This window comes from Herpailurus yagouaroundi, unplaced genomic scaffold, assembly GCF_014898765.1.
Source record: "Herpailurus yagouaroundi ecotype Mexico unplaced genomic scaffold, PumYag 28, whole genome shotgun sequence".
NCBI classification, from domain to species: Eukaryota; Metazoa; Chordata; class Mammalia; order Carnivora; family Felidae; genus Herpailurus; species Herpailurus yagouaroundi.
The window spans coordinates 83,372,394-83,397,045 of NW_024412376.1; the positions used below are offsets into that span (position 1 = coordinate 83,372,394).

At 37.8% G+C, this 24,652-nt stretch overlaps 1 protein-coding gene across 3 annotated transcripts in view; it reads left to right on the forward strand.

Moving 5' to 3' along the window:
* PPP3CA (protein phosphatase 3 catalytic subunit alpha) overlaps positions 1 to 24,652 on the forward strand; it is a 327,254-nt gene that overhangs the window by 153,688 nt on the left and 148,914 nt on the right. For all 3 annotated transcript variants that reach the window (XM_040477441.1, XM_040477448.1, XM_040477457.1), the window contains exon 2: positions 8,144 to 8,344. In XM_040477441.1, the coding sequence (XP_040333375.1) occupies positions 8,144 to 8,344 (201 nt within the window). The remainder of the gene's footprint in view (positions 1 to 8,143; positions 8,345 to 24,652) is intronic.

Genomic DNA, 24,652 nt, shown 5'->3' on the forward strand with positions numbered 1-24,652 from the left:
AGAAAGTTTTAGAATCCCTAGATACTTTTCATTTCTCAGGGAAAATTATCATGCTCCAAGGGAACTGCTCGCTTGGGAAATAAATTCAAATTGTCTTAAAGTATCTTGTTTGTGTTTTGGTTTTTCTTGAAGTAACTTGTTCATTTTTTGTGACATAGTTCTCTAAAAAAAATCCAATGTTCAAGGCAAAAAAGAACAAATAAATAAAAACCTCTGTGCTTGGGATGCCTGACTGGCTCAGACAATAGAACATACGACTCTTGACCTTGGAGTTGTGAGTTCAAGCGCTATGTTGGGTGTAGAGATTACTTAAAAATAAAATCTTAAAAAAACACAGCCTTCTACGTAAGTTTATCTCGGTGACTAGAATTTTATGCATTACTATAAGTTTTCTATTCTAGAGATTACTGTAAATACCATTTGCTCAAAATATTGCTGTAGTCACTTCATCTAGCATTGAGAACTGATACATATAGTTGTGTACCTGCTAATATAATTGAAAATGACTCATTATCTATTTTTAATTTAAAAAATTATAGAGTAGACGCTTACAAAATGACACATCTTCAATTTTTATATATTAAAAAAGTTTTAACTATTTAAGTTAAATATTTAAAGTACTTAATATTTAATTAAAATCCTTAGTTTAATCTGAATATTCAATACCATATATTAAAAACCAGTAAGTATAACTTTGCTTTTATCATGTATAAGCTAATTTGTGATTGCCCTGGCCACCATGTTAAGCACTGGACTTGTACATATAACTTTTTTTATTTTAACCACAAAAAAATAAGATTTTATTTAAGCTTTTCAGTAATGCTGAAATGTTTTGAGATTCTTAAAATATAACTTTTGTCAACTCATCTTTCATGTTGAATAAGTATTACATAATTTATTATGTAAGACAACTGCAATTTTTCTAGTAATTAAATTGAACTAACCAAAATATCAGAAATATGGAGTTTTGCGATTGAACTACCTAACCTTACATGTGGAAGGGGTAGTGGACTGTCACCTTCCCTATGTCCCTGAGTCCTTAGATTTAAGAGTACAGAGTGGCCAGAGAATAAGAAAAGTTGTACATAGAAAGGATAAGGAGTGGCTATGTATCAATAAGCATATTTAAAGGAAAAGTATTTTGAAATTCAGGTAACAAAAGAACTCTCTACTGTAAGGTGCTCATTTTCACTAATTAATTATTAAATCCCTTGTATTGGAACAGTAATTCTTTTTAATTAATTAATGTCTGATCTTTATTAAAGAATTGCTTGTAGCACATTTCAGATTTATGTTCAAAAGTACTGTGTATAGTAAAAATTCTTTAAGCCAGAGAGAAAAAAGATCGCTTATTTTAAGAAATGCATCGAGCACCATACTACCCTTTTATAATTACTTTGGAGATGTTACATAAAATACCATTGTGCTGTATTTGCATGTAAACATTCGGGAAAACCAAATGAGGCATTCAGTTTGATAGTGAAATGATCAGTACACATACTGTGTCTAAAGCTGAATACATTTTAAGACTCTGGGTCTGAGTGTTAATATTCAGAGAAAGTGGGTAAGGAGGTCTTTGATAAGGATGGGGGACCTCATCATAGCTGTAGTAAAGAAAAAAAACACGAGTAAATAATAAATTGGGGTTTTATTTATAGACGCACTGTGAAGATTTTTTTTTTAGTTTAAGTGGGACCGGATGTTTCTGTTTACAAGATTAATATTCAACCACATTTGAGTTGGGTAAGCATATTTTGACAGACATTAATGTCTGTAATGAAAGCCAGAGACTTTCAAACAAACAAGTGATGAATGTCCACAGAAATGGCATAAGTAGGACCCTAGTAAATAAGTTCCTACAGTGTTTCTTAGAGGCTAGCTGTGGTTAATTTTTAAGCTGTCTCTCCTAGACAATATGTTTTGTGTATCTTTGCATATAGATATCATGTGCATGGATAAGCCTGTAGCCCAATACTGGTAGAAATTTTGTAACCCCAGGAGAATATAAATCAAACCTAATTGCTCAATATTAGAACCCAAGTGAAATTTAGTGAAAAGTCATCAGCACTTCCTTTTATACATCCCTTCACTGTTTATTCAGAAGCAGGATCAGATTTCAGAGTAATTTTATTTACTGACCACGGCATTACTTTTGTATATTTTAGCTGGCGTATTATATCCTAAAATTAACATATTCTATTTTTCGTTACTTAAAGGCAGAGCCTTGTCTTCTGGAGCCACCTAAAAAAATGAGATATTTATTATATACTTTAGACAGAAGAAAACTGTGTTTGCATCTAAGAGTGTATAAGAACCCAGACATAAAGTAGATGAAGACAATTTTTTTCCCTTACGTATTACATTGTCTCTCATTTTCTTTAACTTTTGTTCTTCAGTTTTGCAGTTTAATGCTTTTCCAGGTATCTCAAGCAAAAACTTATATATATACATATATATATATATATATATATATATATTTATCTCACATGATAATCTCTTCAGAGTCTGGATCTGCTAATATTTGTTTTCTGTTGCCTACTTCTCCCTAGTCCTTCTCACTGCCTTGTGTTGAATACAATACATAGTAGGTGCTTAGTAGGTGCTTGATGATTGATTCGTTGGTTGATTGATATGGTTTGATTAGAACAGTAGTTTGTGACATGTACAAATGTCCACGAGGGAGAAATGGAGTGCCAATTTACGGAGGTCAGGCCAGAACGTGTTTTAAGTTGTGTTTGACATGTGATATCCTTAAGCTGTCTCTTAACATGTGTCAACATAAATATCTTGGACAGCCCTGGTGCAGACAGTAGTCACATGAAATATGGGACAAGAGCTGTTTCTGTACACATTCTGATTACAGAGAGGGGTGGAATAAACGTGTCTGGACTTGCAAAATAGTGTATCTGCTATGGTTGATTGACATTGTGGAGCATGTTTGGGGGGTGGGAATTAAACCGCCTGGCATTTTGTATGCCTTTACTTATGGTATAGATTCGTGAATCTCAGTCTGGATTTCCTATCAGCTCACCCCAAGTTTCCTTAAAACCGTGCCACTGCCCTGGCCCTATCCTAGACAGGTTAAATCAGAATTTCTAGACATTGCCCCTCAGCATCACTCACTTTTAAAAGTGATTCCAGCGTGCAGTCAGTTTTGAGACAGTTTGGAGTTTTGTAGGAACCAAAGTTAGAAAAGAAGAAAGATTACAGAGTATACTTTTCACTCTTCCCTATTTTCCTACTTCCTTGAGAAGGATGCGACATGGTCCAATCATCATCTAGTATAAACCATTTGTATAGTTTTAAATGTTCTAGTATCCATATTAAAAAATAAAAGAAATAACTGGAGTTAATATTAATAAATTTTATCTAGTCCAATATATCCTAAATCTTCTTTCAGCATGTAATCAACATACAAATATTAATGAGATATTTTACACTCTTTTTTTTTTTTCTCATATCAGGTGCTCTAAATCCAGTTCATATTTTGTAGGCGTACAGCTCATCTCAGTTTGGACCAGGTGGTTTTCAAGTGTTCGGCGGCCATATGTTGCTAGTCAATTGGACAGAACAGATTTACAGGGTAAAGTGCTGGAGTACAAACCAGGAGACCTGAAGTTTAGTGTTGGGTTTGCTGCTGAATAATCCTGTGTTCTGTAGCATTCACTTAACTCCACTCTGAACATCAGTTTCCTCTTTTTTCATATGAGGCTGTCCGGGGTCAGTCTAACTTAAGACTTCTCATTTTGAGTTTTCTAATTTTGAGTTATTAAGAGTTTTCTAATTTTGCTCCAAAGAACCCCAGGATTTTGTGAGCGTACCTTAACAGTGATCATAGGGAAGAAAGAGAAGTGAACCGCTTTAGGCTCTTTTTTCCTTTGGATATACTTGAGGTGTCTTTTTTTTTTTTTTTTTTTTTTTTTTTTTTTTTACTAAAAATATGAAGCAAAACAAAGGCTTGAAAAAATCACTAGGCTAAACGTTTTCTTTGCCTGTGATTCTTTCTTGCAGCATCTGTAAGACTATTCCAGGAAGAGGTCAGGCAGCAGGTGTCCTGCTCTTCCAATGAAGGTATCACCATGGCAGTGACTCTTGGATATTTCCCATCAAATAGTAGGAGTAGCTTTGATAGTGGTTAATCTGGGTCGGATTTGCGGAACAGAAACCTCAAATACCTAGATATACTCCAGAGTGAGAGCAGACCACTTATGACTACTGAGATGCATAGCTGTCATCTAAAACTGATCTTGCCCAAATCAGAGGAGGAGATACCTGACTCTTTCAGAGCTGTGGTCCCCATGGTCAGCCAGAACCTAGGGCTAGAATAACTCTGGATACCGGACTTTTCTGACTTGGAATGTGTTTCTCTCTGATGGATGAATAATTGACAACAACTTCAGTAATTATTACATAGATGCCAATATTGGATACACATGATTTTGGTTCCCAGGCTACTAACCTTTCTCTGTATCAGGTAGATGAACATTCTAGTGGCATCAACAAATAGGGGAAAAAATGAGATCATATCCTGTTCATTGGAAATCAGTCTGTGGCAGATTTCCACCATCAATGACATGGGAACACAATCCTGGTCCAGTATCTTGTTTGCCTTTAAAGCCATTGGTGTAATTTGCTTGAAGTCAGTCGAGGATGTACATAACCCTAAATTTTAGTGACTTTGCTGTTATATTTGAGGGGGAAAAAGTGACATTGAGTGGAAATTGTGGAGTGAAAAAAGCTGAGAGTGATTCTATCTACTTTCGGGTTACTTCTAAGAAGACTATTATTGCACCATATTCCATACTTAACGGGCAATTATAACAAAATCATTTCAGCAAGAGTCAGCCAAATATCAACAGATACTTCTATATTTTATTAGCATGCACAAACTTAACTCCTTCAATCCTGGGCTACTCTCGTACCAATAAAAGCAACTTGTAATACTCAAAGCAACGGAGGGAGGGGGAACGCCAATTTTATTATATCAGGTGTAGCCATTTTTATGAGTTAATGAAAGGCTTGTTTTCTAAGCACATTGGATTCTTTGGTCGAAGCAGTTTTTGCTTGGTACTTGTCACCCATCTGCATGGAGGACTCTAGGTGAACAGAGAAAGCAAATGAATATGACCTTTGTAAAGCTGGTATTTTCTTTATGAAGCCAAAGCGTGTACAGATTCACAAATATTAGCCCACTCTTATTTTTGTCCCAGAAAACTTCTCTCTGGCTTACAGCATCTCTGCATTCAAACCTTGGCATCATTGCTGCACATCTCGGTTCCCTGGGGGCCTTACCATCTGTTTATCTGGTAACAGGCCCCATCTCATCAGTTTCCCTATCATCCAGTTGGAAATAGAGCCCTCTGGTTGGCCTTTACCCTCTCTTTTTGCTCCTGTTTATTTGGAACCAGATCCTGTATTTCAGAGCAGGTGGCTTTACCTTAGCCGACTACCTAGAATTAGCAATTACTGGAAGATAAAAGATTGGCGTCGAAGAGGGAGCAGCTTTTATTACAGTGATCTTGGTGTTTGAGAGAGCCTAGGGACTTGAAGAAAGTCTAATTCATGAAGGTGATGCGGCTCAGGTGCGCTCCCTTTGCCTCTCACCTTCTAAAGGCTTCCACTCTTTCAGGTTTAACTCTTTGATCTAGCTCAAGTTTAAGAAGGCCAGCTAGTACAGGGTGGCAGAGACCCACTGCCTTTATAAGCCTGATAACAAATCAGCCTCCTACCCTGCTGTGCTCCTAGGATTCTTGCCTGAGAATTGTAAACCTTCACAGTTGTCCAACTCCTACCCTGGGAATTAACTCAAAAAAAAAAAAAAAAAAAAAAAAAAAAAAAAAAAAAAAAAAAAAAAAGCTCTTAGCCATACTCCAAGCATCCTTTTGAAGTTTCTTCCTTTCCATTCCCCAATATATATCTGGGGAATTTGGAGGAGTTGCCAGGTAAGATATTTTCTAATTTCAAATGGTACATAAAGACTCACCTAAATACACAGGGCCATCGAAACGTTTCCATGTTTTCTTACCAAGCGTATCTGTTAGGTAGGGAAAAGCAGGGGAGGGAAAGGAACAAGATGAACAAAAAATCCCCAAATGCCTGAAGTCTAATGACCTAAATTCCTCTTTTTGTTCTCCTTCTTGTTTAGTTCTTGCGTTTTCTCGTTATTATTCACTACGCTTTGGCATTCTGCATTTTGTGTTTTATTTTCCGTCATGCTTTTGTTTTATGTATTCTATTATAAGCTGCCCCAAATAATTTTTGAAAATAAAAGCAGTCTTTATAAGAAACACCTTTCAGTATTTGTTAGAATTTCAGTTTTCAACAGTGATTTCCTCGTGACCTTACAATTTTTAAGCACTGTCTTAAGTTCTTTTTGAGAAGCCGTGTAGGGAAGTTGTAGACACGGGTATTCCGGCATCAGACTGCTGGAGTTTATACTCATTGGGTCCACGTACAAATGGTCAGGTGATTGTCTTGGGCAAAGTGCTTAATACTTTTAAGCTTCAAGTTTCTCCCCCACCGTATTGTTATGAGGACTAAGTACATTTATATGTAAACAGATGTATGTGTGTCTTACTCATGTTACAGCTTTACTGTCATGTCGGCCTTTATTACCCAAACAATACCTGGCATAAGATAAACACTCTATAAATGTTCGCTGCTAATATTACTGTGTACTCTAGTTATTATAACAACGCTCAGATAGATGTAATCCCCACTCTGCAGGTGAGGTAACTGAAGCTAAAGGAGGTGATTTCACTTGCCCAAGGTCATAAAACTGGTGAGTGGACAAAGCCAAGGTTTGCACTCAGATTCATCTGACCGCAAAAGCCTCATGCTTATCCACTTAGTCTCCTTCTGCCACTTCATTTTGGCAGCTTAGTTAAATAGATATGCTTGGATTATTAAGAAAATCAAGTTGCACCATTAGTACAGGTTAATTTCCTGAGTTTTCTTTTCTTTTAAGTACTTACAATTTCTCTCGAATAACAAATCCATGCTGTGAGATTGCACAAAGTTTCTTGCTATAGCTTGGCCATAAATCTTGCTTCTTTCAGAGAAACTTTTAAGAAATAAGGGGTCTAGGTTTCTTTCTTAATATCAAGTGTTCTTCCTAAAAGAGGAACCATTATATGGATATGTTCTAATGCATATGGCTATTGCATATGGCAGAGGAAAGTTTCATGAAACTGTGTTTCTGGTCCTTTGAGAGATTTCTAACAGATCTCTGAGTTGTTTTCCAGTAATGAATGCTCATGTGAAATAGACAAACAATGACAGCCTCAATGAAGGGGCTCATTGGCCATTTCTTAGAAATTTAACCTTCATGATACCATCTCTAACCGTGGATCTTTGGATGTCCTGGCACATTGTAGGAGTTTAGTGAATATCCTCCAGCTGAATGAGTGAATGAATGTATTCACAGATGTGAAGAATGACAGTAGCTGTAAGAGAGCTTCTTAACTGTTGAGGTATATGGGGGTATGGTCGAAAGAGAGAATGGTTGGTTCTGAGTCTGAGTGGTGCGTTGAATTTGTCATTATGTCATATTTCTAACTACTTGCGTCTCCTCCCTGACACCATATTGCCCTTCAGTGTTCAAGATGACCCTTTGGCACATGCACACACGGATCCTGATTTCCTGTTTAATATCAGCGCATTTATACCTTTTTGCTCTCGGATTCTTGCTCTGTTCTTAAACAGTGAGTCAATCAGTTTACTCAGAGGTGTGACTTTAGTTGGAGGGATAAATCTGGTCTGGCAGACCTTTTCCCAGTGGGGAAACATCATCTCCTGGGTTAGTTATAGTTGGATATATGGAAACTATTTTCTTTTGTTGAATTGATTCTTGCCTAACAGAAACACCTCTATCTTTTTGCTTTATTAAACTTAATCAGGATCTCATATGCAAGAGATCGGGACTGGGTGAATCAGCAAGTGATTCCTTTCAGCAATCTCATTGCATCTAGAATCAAAGAAAGAAGGCAATCTTTACTTTTTGGTAGCCCTTTGTTGTATTTTAATATGGGAACTTTCAAAACACTCCAATAAGTGGTTAGTGGTAGAGAAAGGTATTTGGCAGTTATTATTGAAACTTCTGTTGGGTTTAGCTAATGTAACAATTTGATCTTTTCCCTTTCAGCTGTCCCATTTCCTCCAAGTCACCGACTTACAGCAAAAGAAGTATTCGATAACGATGGGAAGCCTCGTGTGGATATCTTAAAGGCACATCTCATGAAGGAGGGCAGGCTGGAAGAGAGTGTTGCATTGAGAATAATAACAGAGGGGGCCTCAATTCTTCGACAGGAAAAAAATTTGCTGGATATCGATGCACCAGTCACAGGTAAGTCCTCAGGATGGAGACTGCCTGCCTATACCCACATTTTGTTTTTAAATCAAATCAAAGAATCCTACATACCAATGAGTCTTCAAATACAGTATTCATCTTACCCTCCAACTGTCAAATGTGTACATTAAGAAGTAAAGCTATTATAATTATGTCACAATATTTTTTATTTCATGTGTTAAATACCTAAAAGGTTGTGATGCTTTAAGAAGTGTTGTACAACTCAGAGGTGATAAAGATAACACTTTATTTTAGAGGTCATCTTGTTTGTCTGTGGAAACACTAACTGGCACAGAGAACACAACATATTTGTTGGGAAAGATTAGACAAGGTACACTGAGACTTCCACGGTGGTTGAGCACATCACTGAGTTAAAGCAGTGGTTCTCAAAATGTCGTGCTCCAGACTAGCGTTATCATCTCGTTCCTTGGAAACTTATAAAATGTAAAGTCTTAGGCCCCACCCTGAACGACTAAATTATATTCTGTGGGGTGAGGCCACAGTCTGTTTCATCAAGTCCTCTAGAAGTCTCTGATGCACATTCAAGTTTGAGAACCGCTGAAGTTTAGGGAGCAGCCAAATTTCATGCCTTCTTAAGAGTATTTTGTGCCTAGAAAACGTCTTTACTATGTGAGTTTTTTGATGTGTTACTTCTTACGGACAAATCTATATTTTGCATAAGTGTAACTTCTCTTAGTCCCTAAAAATTAAATCTTGCCAAAAAAATGTTGTATGGTGTAGAGGGTCAAATAGTAGAGACGTTTGATCTATTCTTTGTGGAGTTTGCTAAACTTGTAAGTTTTCATTTTTCGAAAAACTAAGACAACATTTATTTTCTGCTTCATTGTTACCATTCTGGCAAAGGAAAAAAATTTAGACACAGAATACTGTCCTTTTCAAAATAAAGGGGATATTTTAAAATATTTCACTTATACTACTGATTGCCTCTTTCTTCCAAATTTGTATTACTTATGTGATCGGACTTCAATGGTATATTTGAACGTTACTGTTAAGAGAAAGACAAGGTCTCTAGAATACCAGACCAGATCTTCCTTGGTCATAATGTCCCTAATCGTTCTTATTCCGAAGAAATGGACAGTCTTGTTTCATTTTTGGTCAGCGATGCAATTAAAAAAAACATAATAATGTGTTTGGGGCCAGGCAACAGGAGAAATTAGCTCCAATGGTTTTAGCTCCCTTTTGGCCAGTGGTGAGTAAATGAAGCCACGGGTTCACTCTGTGTGTATCCCTGTGAACCCCATTTTCTGTGTGTTAAAATGGAGTCATGCTGTATTATCTCCAACTCATAGACACTGAAAAAATGAAGACAAAACAAATGTGAACATGCTTTACTTTATTAGATACTAAAATACTGAAGTTTTTTTCTTATCTAAATATTAGCTTGGAAGCCACCAGCAAAAAACAAAAAAAACAAAAAAAAACAAAAAACAAAAAACCCAAACCAATCCAAACAAACAAACAAAAAAAAAACTACTTTAAACATTGAATATAAACTCCACTTATAAATAAATGATAAAATATTAGCTTTAAATGACATCTTTATCATTAAGCTTATTTGTTTTTATTAAGAAGGAATAGCTTGATATTTTACTATGAGTTTATTTTTTCTCCATTTCACATGATAATATGTGACTTGCAGTGAAGAATTCATGTTAAGTTCACGAATGAGCCCAGGAGGTGATAATGGAGGTGATGATTATAACTTAAAGACACATGAAAATAGATATTTAGGGCAATGTATTTTCTGGGATGCAGTCAGCTCTTTTGTTTGATTAGGGTCTGTCCTGAAAGAACACAAAGAGAAGATTCTGGAAGAGTCAGATTCATGATGTTTTATTCTGGAAACCTTCTGGAGTCCAGGAACTAATTGCCTCCATGTTCACTATACATCACACCTGGTTGTGTTCTAGTGAGATCCTAGCTGATGGTTTGGCAAAGTTTGGGATATAGATATGAAGACACTGGAAATCAGGACTCAATTATGTATATCTTTCCCTGAGGGAGAAAAAAACCCAAAGCTTTTTAAACAGTGATAGAGGCAGCTCTGGAGACATCACAGAATGTGTAGCACTAGTGAAGTATAATCCAAGCAGGAAAAACTTTTCTCTAGAGGAGTGTTTATAGTTCATAACAAAGGCAGGATCCCAAAGAACCTCTAGTAGATTCCATTGTAGTGATCTCTTTTCCTCTTTTCTGGGAACATAAGGATATGGATCATAGTGACAAAGGAGCTAGAAAAAAAAATGATTTTAACATTTGGGTAAAAGGGAAAAAGGAAAAACCTTTTGCATATAATCCACCAGAAAGCTAAATTTGTAGCTTCATTTTCCTAACCCATGAGTTTCTGAGCAAAAGCTGAAGCATGCAGAATTGCAAAATGAAAGCAGGATATACTGATCAGAGAAAATTACAATCTCTTTGTGTTTCAAGATACTTCTTACAAGAATCTGAACCAACAGGATAATATTTATTTCTGAATTTAGAATATGTGCTGCTTGGATGACTGAATCAGTAAGGTTGTACTTTATTACCAATACTAGGCTATGCAGTGAAAGGCACAGTTCACATTTAAAAATCTTCAGGATAGAGTCTTCTCTATGTAGTTCAGAGCTCCATACTTAGGAATGATGGAAAACTTAATTCAGAGGAGAGGGAAGAAGAGGAGGGGGAGAAGAAGGAAAATACAGTTAAAAGTTATAAATGAGAACCTGTGTAAAAGGGTAAGAGGAAAGAAGTGAGGACTTTTAACGTAGTGGGAAAAGCAGGAAGCCTGACAACATGGTGGTTTTCGAGCGGTATTAGAAATAGTCTCTTGCACGCCTATGTGAGATTCCTGAAAATGGCGAGGTGAGTGAGTCCTGGTAGAAATTGACCAGTAACTTCTTACGTGGAATTCACCTTTAAGTGGAGTCGGAATGTAAGCTCTCAAAATGGAACAGATGGCAAATATTTCGTAATTATACACAAAAGCCCCTCCCCCACTTTCCCTCTAGCCTTCCCTAGTCCTAATTTTTATTCATAAAAATGTTAGGAGAACTTTCAAATGCTAGGAGAAAAGTCGTGCTAACATCTGTGCCATGGTTTTCCCCCATTTTGAGAAAAATCTAGAAATTAGCACTCTAGTGATTTGACATCTGGACATTATTTCATTCTTGTAGCGGGTCTTTAATGTTTTAATGTACAGAGCTGCCCAAATCCCCTTCCCCCCACTTGAAGTATTTCCATAGTAATGAAAGGTTTGTATCGATTTAGGATTTTTTTTTCTCCTTTCAAATTCTGTACCTTTTACTTTGGGGCAGAAGAACCAGGAAGCTGCCTAGTCCCAACCTGAACCCCTCGCATGTGTCCCTCTAGAGGAGAGACAACACTGTGCACCTTGCCCTCCTGGAGGTAGATTTAGATAAACCAGTAACCTTCTCCATGGGAGTAGAGGTGACAAGTAGCCATGGGTCCCCAAACTAAACAAAGGAGGTATGAGGCATGTTTTGGTCTTTTCTGTAAACTAACTTGCCTGATTAGAATGGTAGCTGTTTTAGACATTTAATTTCAAGAATGTATTTCTGTATTCAAGGCATGTTGTCAAGGAAAGTATTCCCTTCTTTGATTCTTTTTTTGAAAATTCAGTTGGATTTATCTTTGTTTATTGGTAATACACAAATGGATCATTAAAACATGTGGCCAAATATCAGTGTGGCAACTTGGTATGGACTGAATGTTTGTGCCCACACCCCAATATTCAGATATTGATGCACTAATCCCCAATATGATGGTGTTTGGAGGTGGGCCGTTGGGAGGTTATTAGATTTACATGAGGTCATGAGGGTGGAACCTCCATGATGGAATTAGTGCATATATGAGAGGAGGAAGAGACGAGAGCTCTCTCTCTCTCTCTCTCTCCTCCACCCGAGGATATGGTAAGAAGATGGCCTTCTGCAAACCAGAAAGAGGGTCCTTACCAAACGCTGAATATATGCCATCCCCGTGATCTTGGACTTTCCAGCCTCCAGAACTGTGAGAAATGTTTGTTGTTAAAGGTACACCATCCACAGTATGCTGCTGAAGCAGCCCAGACTAAGATACAATTCATTTTGGGAATTCAATTTAATGAACATTTAGTGAGCATTTACCTTGTATAGGTGGTGTGGGTTTTATACAGATGAATAACACCTGGTCTGTGCTCTCCAGGGGCTCAGAACAGGATAACTAAACGCGATATTTTGCCCAAAGATATGTACACCAAACTGCTGGTGAAATCACAAGATACGATCCAGATTCATTTAAGCCAAGTAAGAAGTATCCAGATGGATATAGTTAACTTAAATCCAAAAGTCTTCCTAATTCTAAATGGCTAAGGTTTCCCTGAAAGAACCCACTGATTATTATATTCCATCTTTGAGTGAAAGAAACAGTTAAATAGCTGAGATCCTGTCTTCATTAGGGACTGAGAACTCTTTAGAAGGTTAGGAACTATGGATGATAAGCACATGAGGTGGAGTCCTTGACCAGAATACTCAAGGTCTAGTTGGGGAGCCAGATACAAAAACAGATAATCACTAAATCATTTGTTAAGAACTGTAATGGAGGTGCCTACAAACTCATGTGGGAACTTAGAAGAAGGAATGCAGGAAAGCCAGGAACGTTTTGACAGATTACATGATATTTGAACTGGATCACATCTGAGAAGTAAAATTTTACTACGTGAAAAAGTGAGGGAAGGGGATTTGGAGCCAAGACAACAGCGTGTTAAAGGCGCTAGTGTTTTCGGTAATGTGGTTAAGACATGTTTTTGGAGGTTTTCTGTGGGAAACCTGGGTCTCAGAAGGATGTGAGAGTGAGGGTGGGGCGAGACAGAGGTCGGAACGTCAGGTTTGGATGTGAGTCTCTCTTAGGCAGCACTGAAACATTCCGAGACTGTTGTACAGGCACCGGAGAGTCTAGGGGTCTTTGAGCAGCAAGTTACATAATCAAGTTTCATCCTGGAAGAGATGAGTGGACTAGAGAAGGAACTCAGGAGGGGCTTTGGTTAGGAACCTCTCATACCCGCCCAGGGAAACCAAGATGATGCCTTCGGCAGGGTAGGAGGGTTGGATATGATTTTGAATACAGCTCCTTTGAAAATGCTAGTTAATACTAACCTTAAAACATAGGATTAGTTTGTGCTTAAAAATCAGTATTGGTTAAAGACTTCTTGAACAGGGTAACATGGTTTATGCAAGGACCCAGTTTACTACATTTCTCCTTGGAGTTCTCATACTTTCCTGTTTTCCCTTGGACTTAGCAGAGAACAGTTTCCTCATTTAGAAAAGCAAAAGCAGACCAGAAGCCTGGGTTTTTGACGAGAGTGATTTAGAACTCATTTTCTGCTCTCTGGGCCGAGGGGAGAGGCCAGCATCAGCTGGACAAACTGCTAATCTCTCTAGTTTGTCTGTTTCCTGCACGGGGGGATTTGTCCCTGGGGCAGCAAAGGATTCCCTCAGTGGCTGTGCCTGCCATTTAGCATGTCAGACAGTTGCCAGGAGAACCCTCTGGCTTTGTTCCTGGATGTGAGAGTGGACCAGTGGCCAAGTTTAAGGTCATGGCATTCCTTCCCTTACAGCAGCTGACGTCAATTAGGAGAATTCCCCATGCCTTTACTCTGGGGAGAGTTAAGTGGGGATAAGAATTCAGTGTCTTTTGAGACCTAAAAGATCAGTGTTTATTCTCTTCGTACTATCATTTGTCACTATCAAAGCCTAACATGGCCTTAGTTTATATGGGGATAAAATATTACTTGTGGGGCATTTTGCCCACTTGGATTTCAGCGGCCAGAACTGAAGGGCCTTCCCTGCAGCCAGAGGCCTATTTTGGTACCCAGCCCACTGCTGGCAGTCAGCACAATTCAGCCCCAGCCTGTGGCAGTAGCCCATCAGTTTTAAGTCTTCATTCCCCTTAATTTTGATCCTTGATTAAAAAAATCTTTTTTTTTTTTTTAATTTTTAAACATTTATTTGTTATTAAGAGATAGAGAGAGACAGAACATGAGCATGGGAGGGGCAGAGAGAGGAGGGGACACAGAATCCTAAACAGGCTCCAGGCTCTGAGCTCTCAGCACAGAGCCCGACGCGGGGCTCGAACACACAGACTGTGAGATCATGACCTGAGCCGAAGTCGGACGCTTAACCGACTGAGCCACCCAGGTGCCCCCCAAAAATCTTTTTTAATGATAATGTTGATAACAGGTCACTGCATGAGAGCCAGAGTCCTTTTCCCTGAAGTGTTTACCTCTCTGGGTTTGCAAGGTTGGTTTTAGGAAAACCATCTTAAAAATGAGAAAAGGGAGTCTCAGAAGTTTGAGTCAGGGTTCCTCAAAATTGAGGATGGGTGAGAATCTCCTGAAGGGCTTTGTAAAACAGAGAATGCTGATCCCACCTCCAGAGTTTCTGATTTAGTAGGTTTGGAAGAGGGCTTGAGACTTTGAAGTTCTAACAGCTTGCCAGGTGCTGATGATACCCTTGATCTCGGACCACACTTTGGGAACCACTGGTTTAAGTGACTGGTCCGACGTCTCATAGCTAGTAAGCTGAAAACCTTGTTTTGAACAGGCATCCATCTACATAACTCCTGGTTAGATTTCATGATATATTATATACACTATTCTACCTCTGTGCAAGTTCCAAAACATTCAGGCATTTTCAGTTCATTTGACTAGAATTTGTTCTTGCTTATCACTGAAGAAAGCATGCTAAGAATGCTATTAAATGTTCTTGAGAAACAGGAAAAAAAATGTTGATGGTTCATTAGAATTGTTTATATTTTATGTAAAAATGTATTGCTGTAGTACAAGGGGAGGAGAGGCAAAACAATAGTGCTTGGCATATTTGGGGCACAGAATTTATGCCGTTTTTCTCGGTGGAAAACCTTTGTAGTACTTTTCTTTACAAGCTCTCTGAGAGTTGACTGTGGAAGCTAAGGCTGGGACAGCTTATAAAGGAAAAAAAGAGGAAGACTGAGATCAAAAGCATCTTTAAGGGACTTGTTTGGTAATGAATACGGTATCATATGAAAAATAGCTGAGGCATAATAATTCAGCACTCCCGTGTAACAAACAAGTCAGTAATAATCTGTTAACATCAGTAAACATGTAACACCGTCCACAGCAAGCATTTGACAGTAATTACAGTTACACGGTAATTCTCATGAACAGATATTCTGCTTTAAGATGCAGCATATCCAGTCCTTTTGAGTTTGCCAGGAATCGGTACTTGTCACAAATAGTATTTTAGCACCCTTGATAAGGCGATGTGTGTAGTTGTTTTCATGGACACATAAAAATCCCTCAAACTATTATCCTTAAAGTCTGAAACTTATCCCTGGCAATACTAATATTCTGATGGTTTGGGAGACGGTTGAACTATATTCATATATTATAATCAACATTACCGTGGCTTTAAGAGAAGAGAAGGAATATTTCAAATAACACTGGAATCCTTCTAGCTAAGGGAAGAGCATTCTTCCTAGGTACCTCCAGGGAAAAATGTAGATGCTTTTCCTTTTGTCTAGCCAGATTGTATCCATGTATCCAATCCCCTCTCCTGTTACATTTGCTTATTGACCTGTCCCTGATCATTGCAAACTCCATTGATTTTTACTTTCTTGTGAGCCAGGAATGTTTATAGGTTTCAATGGACATTCCCAAATACTAGTCACAGACTGGTATACTGGTTTATGGCAAAGTTTTTGTTGGACCAGAGTGAAATTATCGTTTTCAATTTAGTTAGCATACTTTCTTTTTGCATATGGAACTATGGTGATAGTAGATGGTAATTGTTTTTTTATAGGCTTTTGGGGAATGAATTAATGAGTTATTTTGTGGTAAGGCTAATATTTAAGTTCTTGTTTCTTCCCAGTCACTATTATAAACACTGTAAATCTTAGTTGTTACTCTTAGTTTTAAGTCTTAGTTTTCACACAACCCTATGAAGGAAGAAGCACTGTTATCAGCTCCATTTTACAAATGAGGAAAGTGAAACTCAGTGGAGTTGAGTATCATATCTAAGTTTACTCAGCTAAAAAGTGCCAGAACTAGTATTAAAGCCCAGACAGTTCAACTGTGTCTATTTCCATTTTATTTGGGGTAGAAGTTGACTTTCCAGGTCCGTGGAATCATTAAATCTGGGAATAATCATAGAGTGTGGCATTTAATGGTATTGTACTGATTTTTTTTTTCTTTTTTATCGTTTCATGCTATTATCCCATTAAATGTTAACGTCTGAGAACATAGATCGTGTGTTATGGTTTTGTGAATATTCCTCTGTTTCACAATAATTGTAATGTAAATGCACTGCTGATTTGCACGTTGTAAATTATGAAAATAATATAATGGAAACATATAGGCACCTCTAAAACAAGAGTATGTATCCACAGATTGTGTGCCAGTGTAATCGTTTAAATTGGCCGTTATCTTTTTATTCTGTTCTTTTCTCCCGAAGAGCTGTTTGGCTGATTTGTGTCTTAAGTGGAGGATTTTGGACACACGAGATACTGGATAAATAAAATAGATGAGCTTGTCAGAAGTAGTTTCTCTTTGAAGAATCTATGTAGTAACAGAAAACACTATTAAATTTTGAGGCAGGTGTTTTGCTACTATTTAAAATGATTGCCTTGGCCTATAAAATGTATCATTTAAAATATTAATTACTTCCATGCATTCATTCTTGCTAATGTTAAGATATACTCCCTGAGAGAAGGCCTTTCAGCAGTTTGGTCCTGGCCTGGCTCTTCTTGTGATGGGGGGTGCAGATAGCTTGTCCCTCTACTATTTTGTCCGGCTCTCCAACAGCATCAGGGAGTGAACATTGTCTCATGACATAACATGAAAATCCATGGAGAGGTTTAAGACGTAAGTCAATCTTCGGAGGAGGTAAAAAAAAAAAAAAAACAAAACAAAAAACAAAAAAACAAAAAACAAAAAACAAAAAAACCAAAAAACCTATCAAAAAAGTTCAGTGTTCATTTTTTAATATTAAACATTGAAAAAGAAATGTAATATATATATACAATCTCTAAGAAAATTACAAACTGGTACCAAGTCTCCCTCAGGTTGCTTTTATCATATGAAAATAACATTTCTCATAAAATGTATTCTGTAGAAATAGGATTTTAAAGATTATATGACAATAGAAAAAAATAACAAACCAACCCCACTCTCCAGGGAGTGATTAAATCCTTTTCAGAGATTTTTATGAAACAACATTGTATTTTAAAATTCTGAACAAAACTTGAATTCCTGCTATCATTTGGTCACTTTTTGACTTCAGTTTGGTGTATTATATGCTTCTCCGTAATTCCTTTCTGTTTATAGTTGATATCGTGGTCCATATATTAGCCAGTGTTAGACAAAACAGCATTGTTCCATTCTGTTCCTTAAGATATTTAAGGTTTGGACACCAAGGCTTTTGAACTTCAACTTCATTAGAGTCTTATATGTAGGTGAAAAGAAATGTGACCTCTATTTTTCTTTCTTTAAGCTTTTCTTAATTTTTTTTTCTAATGCTGTCTTCTGAACTGTCTTTCCTCGTATTATGCAATGAACAAAGCCCTGTGAATTAGTAAAATTAGGATTAGTGGGAAGGACAATTGCAGGTAAAAGTGAAGGAAAGATACAATTATTAACCAAACTTTGTTTGTCTGTTACGGCTTCATTTGTAATTTTTTAAAATAAAAATTGACATTAAGATCACCCTTTTTCTTACAGTGCCTTTTTCCTCAGATTCATATCCGTTGTTACATTGACAACAGTGTTATTGTGGTGTTCTTTGGATTTTATGATTAATGTCAGACATTTTGATATTCAAAAATCGATTTGGAATTCATGAATTTCATTCCATTTCAGAAACGTAGTCACTGACTCTCACGATCTCTGTGCGTGCTGTGTGATTTGAGATGCCATCTGGTGGTATGTGTTCGATACATCTAGCTGTACTTTTCACTGCCATCAGAGTCTTTATCCTTCATTGCTTATGAAGGCGAATATTTGTTGAAATGACTTGCAAGACGTTTGTTTCCATTGCAAACAAAGGATCTTTTGTACTTTACTTTCTGTTTTCTCAAAGTAATATGCCTGTGTGCTTTGGTCTTTGTTAGCATAATCTGATTCTTCCTTAAAAAAAAAAAAATGACTTTGAAAATCAGGCTCCAATTTTAGGAACTCAATTTAGCTCACAGAAATTTGTAGATACCCAAGCATCCCCTTTAAAATCCTAATTACATATGTTTTTCATTTCATTTTCAAATGGTAAACCTGATTGAGTATTTGGATATCATGTGATGAATAGGAGATTTGCAGATCATCATAAACAGGAAACAAATCTTTCATTTAAAATTCTTTTCCTCATGTTTTAAACATTAAAAGGCCAATTCCTTCAAAGGTGGACCTTGGCTTAATTTTAACTACTGCTTTCTTTGCCTTCTTCAAGAGATAAGCTGGTAATGCTTATTAAATATGTATCAAAGCTAAGTGGAAATTAGAAAGTTAATTGTGTGCACTATTGATATAAAATATCCATTCCACTTGAGAACCTGAACTAAGGAAATGTCAAAAAGCATGATATATATAGTTTAGACTCTTTCAAGTGATTTGTGGCTGGTTAGCTTAGTACATTGAGAGAATGGCAGCAGTGAGGCAATTTATAGATTCTTTTGAATCTCCCTCTTTACTGCTTATTAACAGTAGGTTAAACGTCCGACTTCAGCTCAGGTCACGATCTTGCGGTCCGTGAGTTCGAGCCCCGTGTCGGGCTCTGGACTGATGGCTCAGAGCCTGGTGCCTGCTTCCGATTCTGTGTCTCCCTCTCTCTCTGCCCCTCCCCCGTTCATGCTCTGTCTCTCTCTATCTCAAAAATAAATAAAACGTTAAAAAACAAAATTAAAGATCATGGATCTCTAGATTCACATTCTGGATCCGCAACTTTCTAGCTGTTGCAGCTTCTCGGCAGCTTTTTCACCTCTGTAAACCTCAGCTTCCTGATCTCGGAAGAGATGAGGTGTTAGTCTCAAGCCTGTCGCTCCGGCAAAGTAGAATGCTGCAGCCACAACCTCAGACCAAGTGCCTGATACATAGTAGCTGCTTTGTTATTATTGCCAGCCCCGTCTTTGTCATGGCTGCTTTTGTTGGTAGGTAGCTAATATTCCAGTTATCAGTTCTATTCTGTTATTTGGAGGTTAGAGGCACAGAGAGCTTTTAACTATGAATCTGGATATTCTAGCAGACATCACAGTTCCCCTTGCATGGAAGAAGTAAATATTGAGGGGGCCGTGGCATGAATGAGGGGGCAGAAGGTTCTCGTGCCAGCAGCTCTCCACTGCTCATCCTTTCTAAACTGCAAATTAATTTTAATTTTAATTAAAGAAAAACAAATTTTGGATTCATGGACGTGTTTCATGCAGTTGGTACCTCAGTTAGAAAGGGGGAATGAAGGGGCCCCTGGCTGGCTCAGTGGGAACAGCATGTGACTCTGGGTCTCAGCGTCATGAGTTCAAGCCCCATGTTGGCTCTAAAGATCACTAAAAAAATAAATAAACTTTATTAAAAAAAAAGAGGGAATGAAAAAATTGTTTTAAATTATTTTTTAACGTTTATTTATTTTTGAGAAAGAGAGACAGACAGACAGACAGAACACGAGCGGGGTAGGGGCAGAGAGAAAGGGAGACACAGAATCCAAAATAGGTTAGAGGCTCGGAGCTGTCAGCACAGAGCCTGACACGGGGCTCAAACCCATGAACCGTGAGATCATGACCTGAGCCAAAGTCCGACGCTTAACTGACTGAGCCACCCAGGCGCCTCCAAAATTTTTAAATAAAACCTGAAGTATGAGCTATTAAGATGTCTTTTAAAATTGAAAATAATTCAAATGTGGGAGAGTGGGCCTTGTTCAGCCACCCCATGTCCAGTGATAATTCTCCATTTTTGACAGCTGAGTATCATTCTGACTGAAACATATTTTCATTTCAAATTTGGGTGATTGAGTTTTTAAATAACAGTTCATGGAACTACCAAAAAAGGGTACATTATCTAGATTTTTTTTTTTTACATTTCCTATATAATGTGTAACTGTAAATTGCTTTCTGATATTTAAATCAGATCAATTTGACCATTTCCAGTGATTTTTTTTTTTCCTCTACTGGCCACCCTAGGGCCAAAAATCACTGATAAATGGTATTTGTCTATTGTGTAAGGCAATGTATATTACTCATTAGACAAATACCATACATTGACACATTAAGATGATTCATATATTTTTAAGGTTCCTATTTATTGGGCATTTACCCTGATACAAACCCTGTGCTAAATACATACATGCAAAGGTGTCCAATTGTCCCTAGCTTCAAGTTGCAAATCCTAAGATGGGTTAGAAAGTCTTGAATGTTCCACTGTCTATAAACATCTTCATTCTCATCCTATACCTGTTTCCCTCATTATCGCTTTATTTTCTATGACTTATCTACACTGGCATTCTTTCAGTTCAGCTCCTTTCAGGCCCTTGAATGTGCCATCTTCCCTTTCAATAAGAGACTTGGCACGTGCTTGCTGTTCCTTCTTTCTGGAATATCCCTCACCCCTATACACATATCCAATAATCTTAAATAATCAGATTTCAGCTAAAATGTCACTTTATTAGTCTTCAGGGAATCCTTCCCTGACTAACCCATATAAGTACAGTACACTTTTGCTTCAAAATATTTATCGTAATGATATTATGTTATTTGTGTGATCATTGTATTAAGGTTTGTCTTCCTCACTAGACTATCAATTTCAGGAGGGCCAACCCTTTGTCAGCCTTTGCCTGCTATTTTATCCTTACCACATCACATAGTGACTGCCTCATGGTGGGCATTCATTAATATTTGTTATGATAATGCGTGCATTATCTCAATTTATAATGTCTGTTAATATTCCTTATGACCACAGTATGCATCAAAGAGAACCAGAGCCAGGCATCAGTTTAGTGGTAAAAAACGGATTTTGTTCCTAATCTATTGCAGAGAGGAAAAGAGACTGGTAGAGAGCTGAACTCAGCTGAGAATACAAGGACAAGTGGGAATTGATGGCCAAAGAGCAAGGCAAGGAGGTCTGTGGATGGAAAATTACTAACAGGAGATATCAAGGGTAGGCAGATTCTTGCTGAAGGCAGGCCACGGTGATCAGCTATCAAGGATAAGGGGATTCTTGCTACCACTGGACTGGCAAGCTAAAGACAGGGTCCAAAGGATGAGGCCTGGATGAGAAGAGGGCTCAGAGGAGCCTGTCTAAAGTTTGATCAGAGAGTCTTTGTCAGTCCCTCTTCTAATTTGAGGAAAGCGGATGCATTCTTTTTGTCTCTGAACAACAGAAGTCCATTTTTCATTTGGTCACCTTTTGTTCATTAAGGACCAGCTGAATCATCTGTTGAGATGTGGTGACAATTGCTCTACTTTATAACCCAGAGACATTTGGTAAGAGAAATACCTAGGGAGATAAGCAGAGAGATAGAAATTAGAGGCCGAATCAATCTATATACCCAACTTCATAGGCCCTCATAGATCCACCAGAAGTCCTAGAATCTGTCATCTTTCCTTAGTGGTGTCAGCACTGTGGCAGTAATGCAAAAAATTTCTTCGTTCACCTCTTGAACCTTCCTAGTTATGACAAAGACATGAGTTGGACTGGGGGACAAAAGTGCAGTAGTCAGTTCCCTCTGTGTCCAGAGTGATGTAATCATAGAGAAGAGTGTATTGAGTTTCTTATAAGTGTCAAGTCATAGATTCAAGGTCAGTAGTGATATTGTCCAGGAACAAGGTGAATTTTTTCAGCAATGAATAGATGACTCTATTATTGAATCAAACTTCTTCAGCCAAGCAATAGATTCTTTGGAGTGGTAGCCAAAAGATGACAAACCTTTCCCAAAAAGTAATGAGGTTATGGATGGAACTTAGGTCCAATTCTACAGATATTTTTTTTTAAACCCTTCCCCAGGAACTGAGATTACCTACAAGGGAGCCTGTGATGTGTTGGGCACTTTTTCGGTTTCTACAGTGAGAAAGAAGTGAACTGGAGTGGGTGATTATTTTAGAGATAGTTCAAGAAAGGAAGAAAATTGTGGAGGATTGGAGTCTGATGAAGAGACTGGGAAATTGGCAGGTTAGCAAGATCCCGTCCAGTTGGCTGGTGGCAGCCAACAGGCTTGGGTTCCACAGACCAAGTAAGAATCATCAGGAGTTAGCCACGAGTCTTGAAGTAATTATCTCTTAGCTGAGGGTGCCTAAAGAATGCAAATTTTGAGGGCAAGGACGAGATTTGTCAGAGATCGTTCATGTTTAGTTGGGTTGAGTCCGAGGAATTAGGCCAGGAAGGCTAATGGAGACGTTTCCGTTGATATGAGGGATGTCGGAGGGACGGGTAGCAGCTCGGGAGCCTTATCTTGCATTTAGTGATGGCTGGGTGAGTGTAATGAGAAATGCTCATTTCAAGAAAGGAGCTAGTTGTAAAATTATGATGGAAACAGACATGACCCTTGCCAAGATAGACTGGAATGGGTTTGGGCGTTGACTCATGATGGGTGATTGTCCAGTTAAAATAATGGAGGGAAAGAGAAGAAGAGTTATGGCAGAGAAAGCATTATGATTGATCAAAGGAATCAGGAAGAGTCAGATTTGCCCACTGAAAAGGGAGCAGCCGGTAGAGGTCCAGCCGGTAGAGGTCACTCGGAGACAGTGTGACTGTATGTGTCTGGTGGGAATAAATTATTTTATGAGTCATTAAGGATCATAATTTTAAACAAATTTTTAAAACACACATTAGGTTCCTTTCTGGGCATATTTTGATTTTCTGTTTAAGACCTAACGCTAAGGCTGTGGAATATTCACCATCCTACTGGCACAAAATAGAATTTGCATAGAAGTAAAACTGAAATGGAGCACGGATGTGTTTGTCCTTGTGTTCTAGGTTTTTTCAAGTAGCATCTACATTCTGTATGTAATGGGAATGCTGTCAGGATAAGACTCTGCCTCCTAGCGGACAGATCATTGGCCTGAGAATGAAACAGACATGTTTTAATCCTGCCGCTGACACATTACCTAACATCTCTCTCTCCTTTTACTCATCTTGCAAATGGTTGAAATGATTTCTACCTTACAGTCCTGTGATACTTGAGGCCATGTATGAAAAGTTCCTCACACAACACCTGACTTGTAGTAGGAACTCAGTGAATGATAATTATCATTTATTACCATTAACACCGATGCATATGCGCTTGTCCCCCCAAACCTTCTGTACGTGGATAGATAACGATGCTTATATTTAGTAAGAAAAGAAAAATTGTATTTCTCCGTATGTAGCAGCCTACGCTGAACAATGGTAGTCATGATTGTAGGGAGTGTGTTAATTGTCTGCTAAATGTAATGGTTATTTTTGGTAAGAAACATCAAACATTTGCTGATTTATTCAGCGCTTACTTCATATTTGTCCTTTTGGTGCAAATCAGAATTCATTAAAAGAATTTATGATGGAAAATTCAAAAATCCAACTCAGGATTTATATAAACTCGCCTTATGTCGTTGGGTCTTTTGGTGTGCTTTCTTATCCTCCGAATTCCACTTTTCATCTGATTCACATAGGGGTTACATGACGTGCGTTTTACTTCCAAGTAGAAGGGTAGTTGTTTTGTTTAGCATCTTCTTGTCATTACTATACTAAAAGAATACCCTTTTCTGAGAGTAGCAGGAAAAGGAAGATAAAAATGATGATACTGGTGAAAACTATTGTCTAAAAGCTGTGAGAAAGAGTGCAGAGCGTGAATCAGGAATCCAGGGAGATGGTGCCAGTTCTGACAATGGTTTCTTCCTGCAATTCATGAGAAGATTATTCACAGTGATCTCAAAGCCCTTTTTAGTGTTGATTCTGTGAGTGTGTTTCTTACTCAAAGTACATACATATTGCATAACTTCAAAGTGACTATCTTGATCAGATACTTCATTAACCTTATCAGGGTTTCCTCTTGCCACCCTTTCAAAACATCTCTGTGTCAAAGCAGCAGATAACCTCCACTTTTGTTATTGTGTGATTTCACTTTCCACCATATGATGGTTTCCTGAACGTTTCAGCACGACTGGTTTTATTTTTGTGAGCTCTCCAATATCCAGAATGACTTCTGTCATGAACAAAATAATCTGTGTTATTATAGCTAAAGCCTCCCTGCCCTTCCCCATGTTGTGTTTCTTTTTATTTTAAAATATAGAAGGGCTGTTTCACCAAAGTACTTTTTCTTCTTT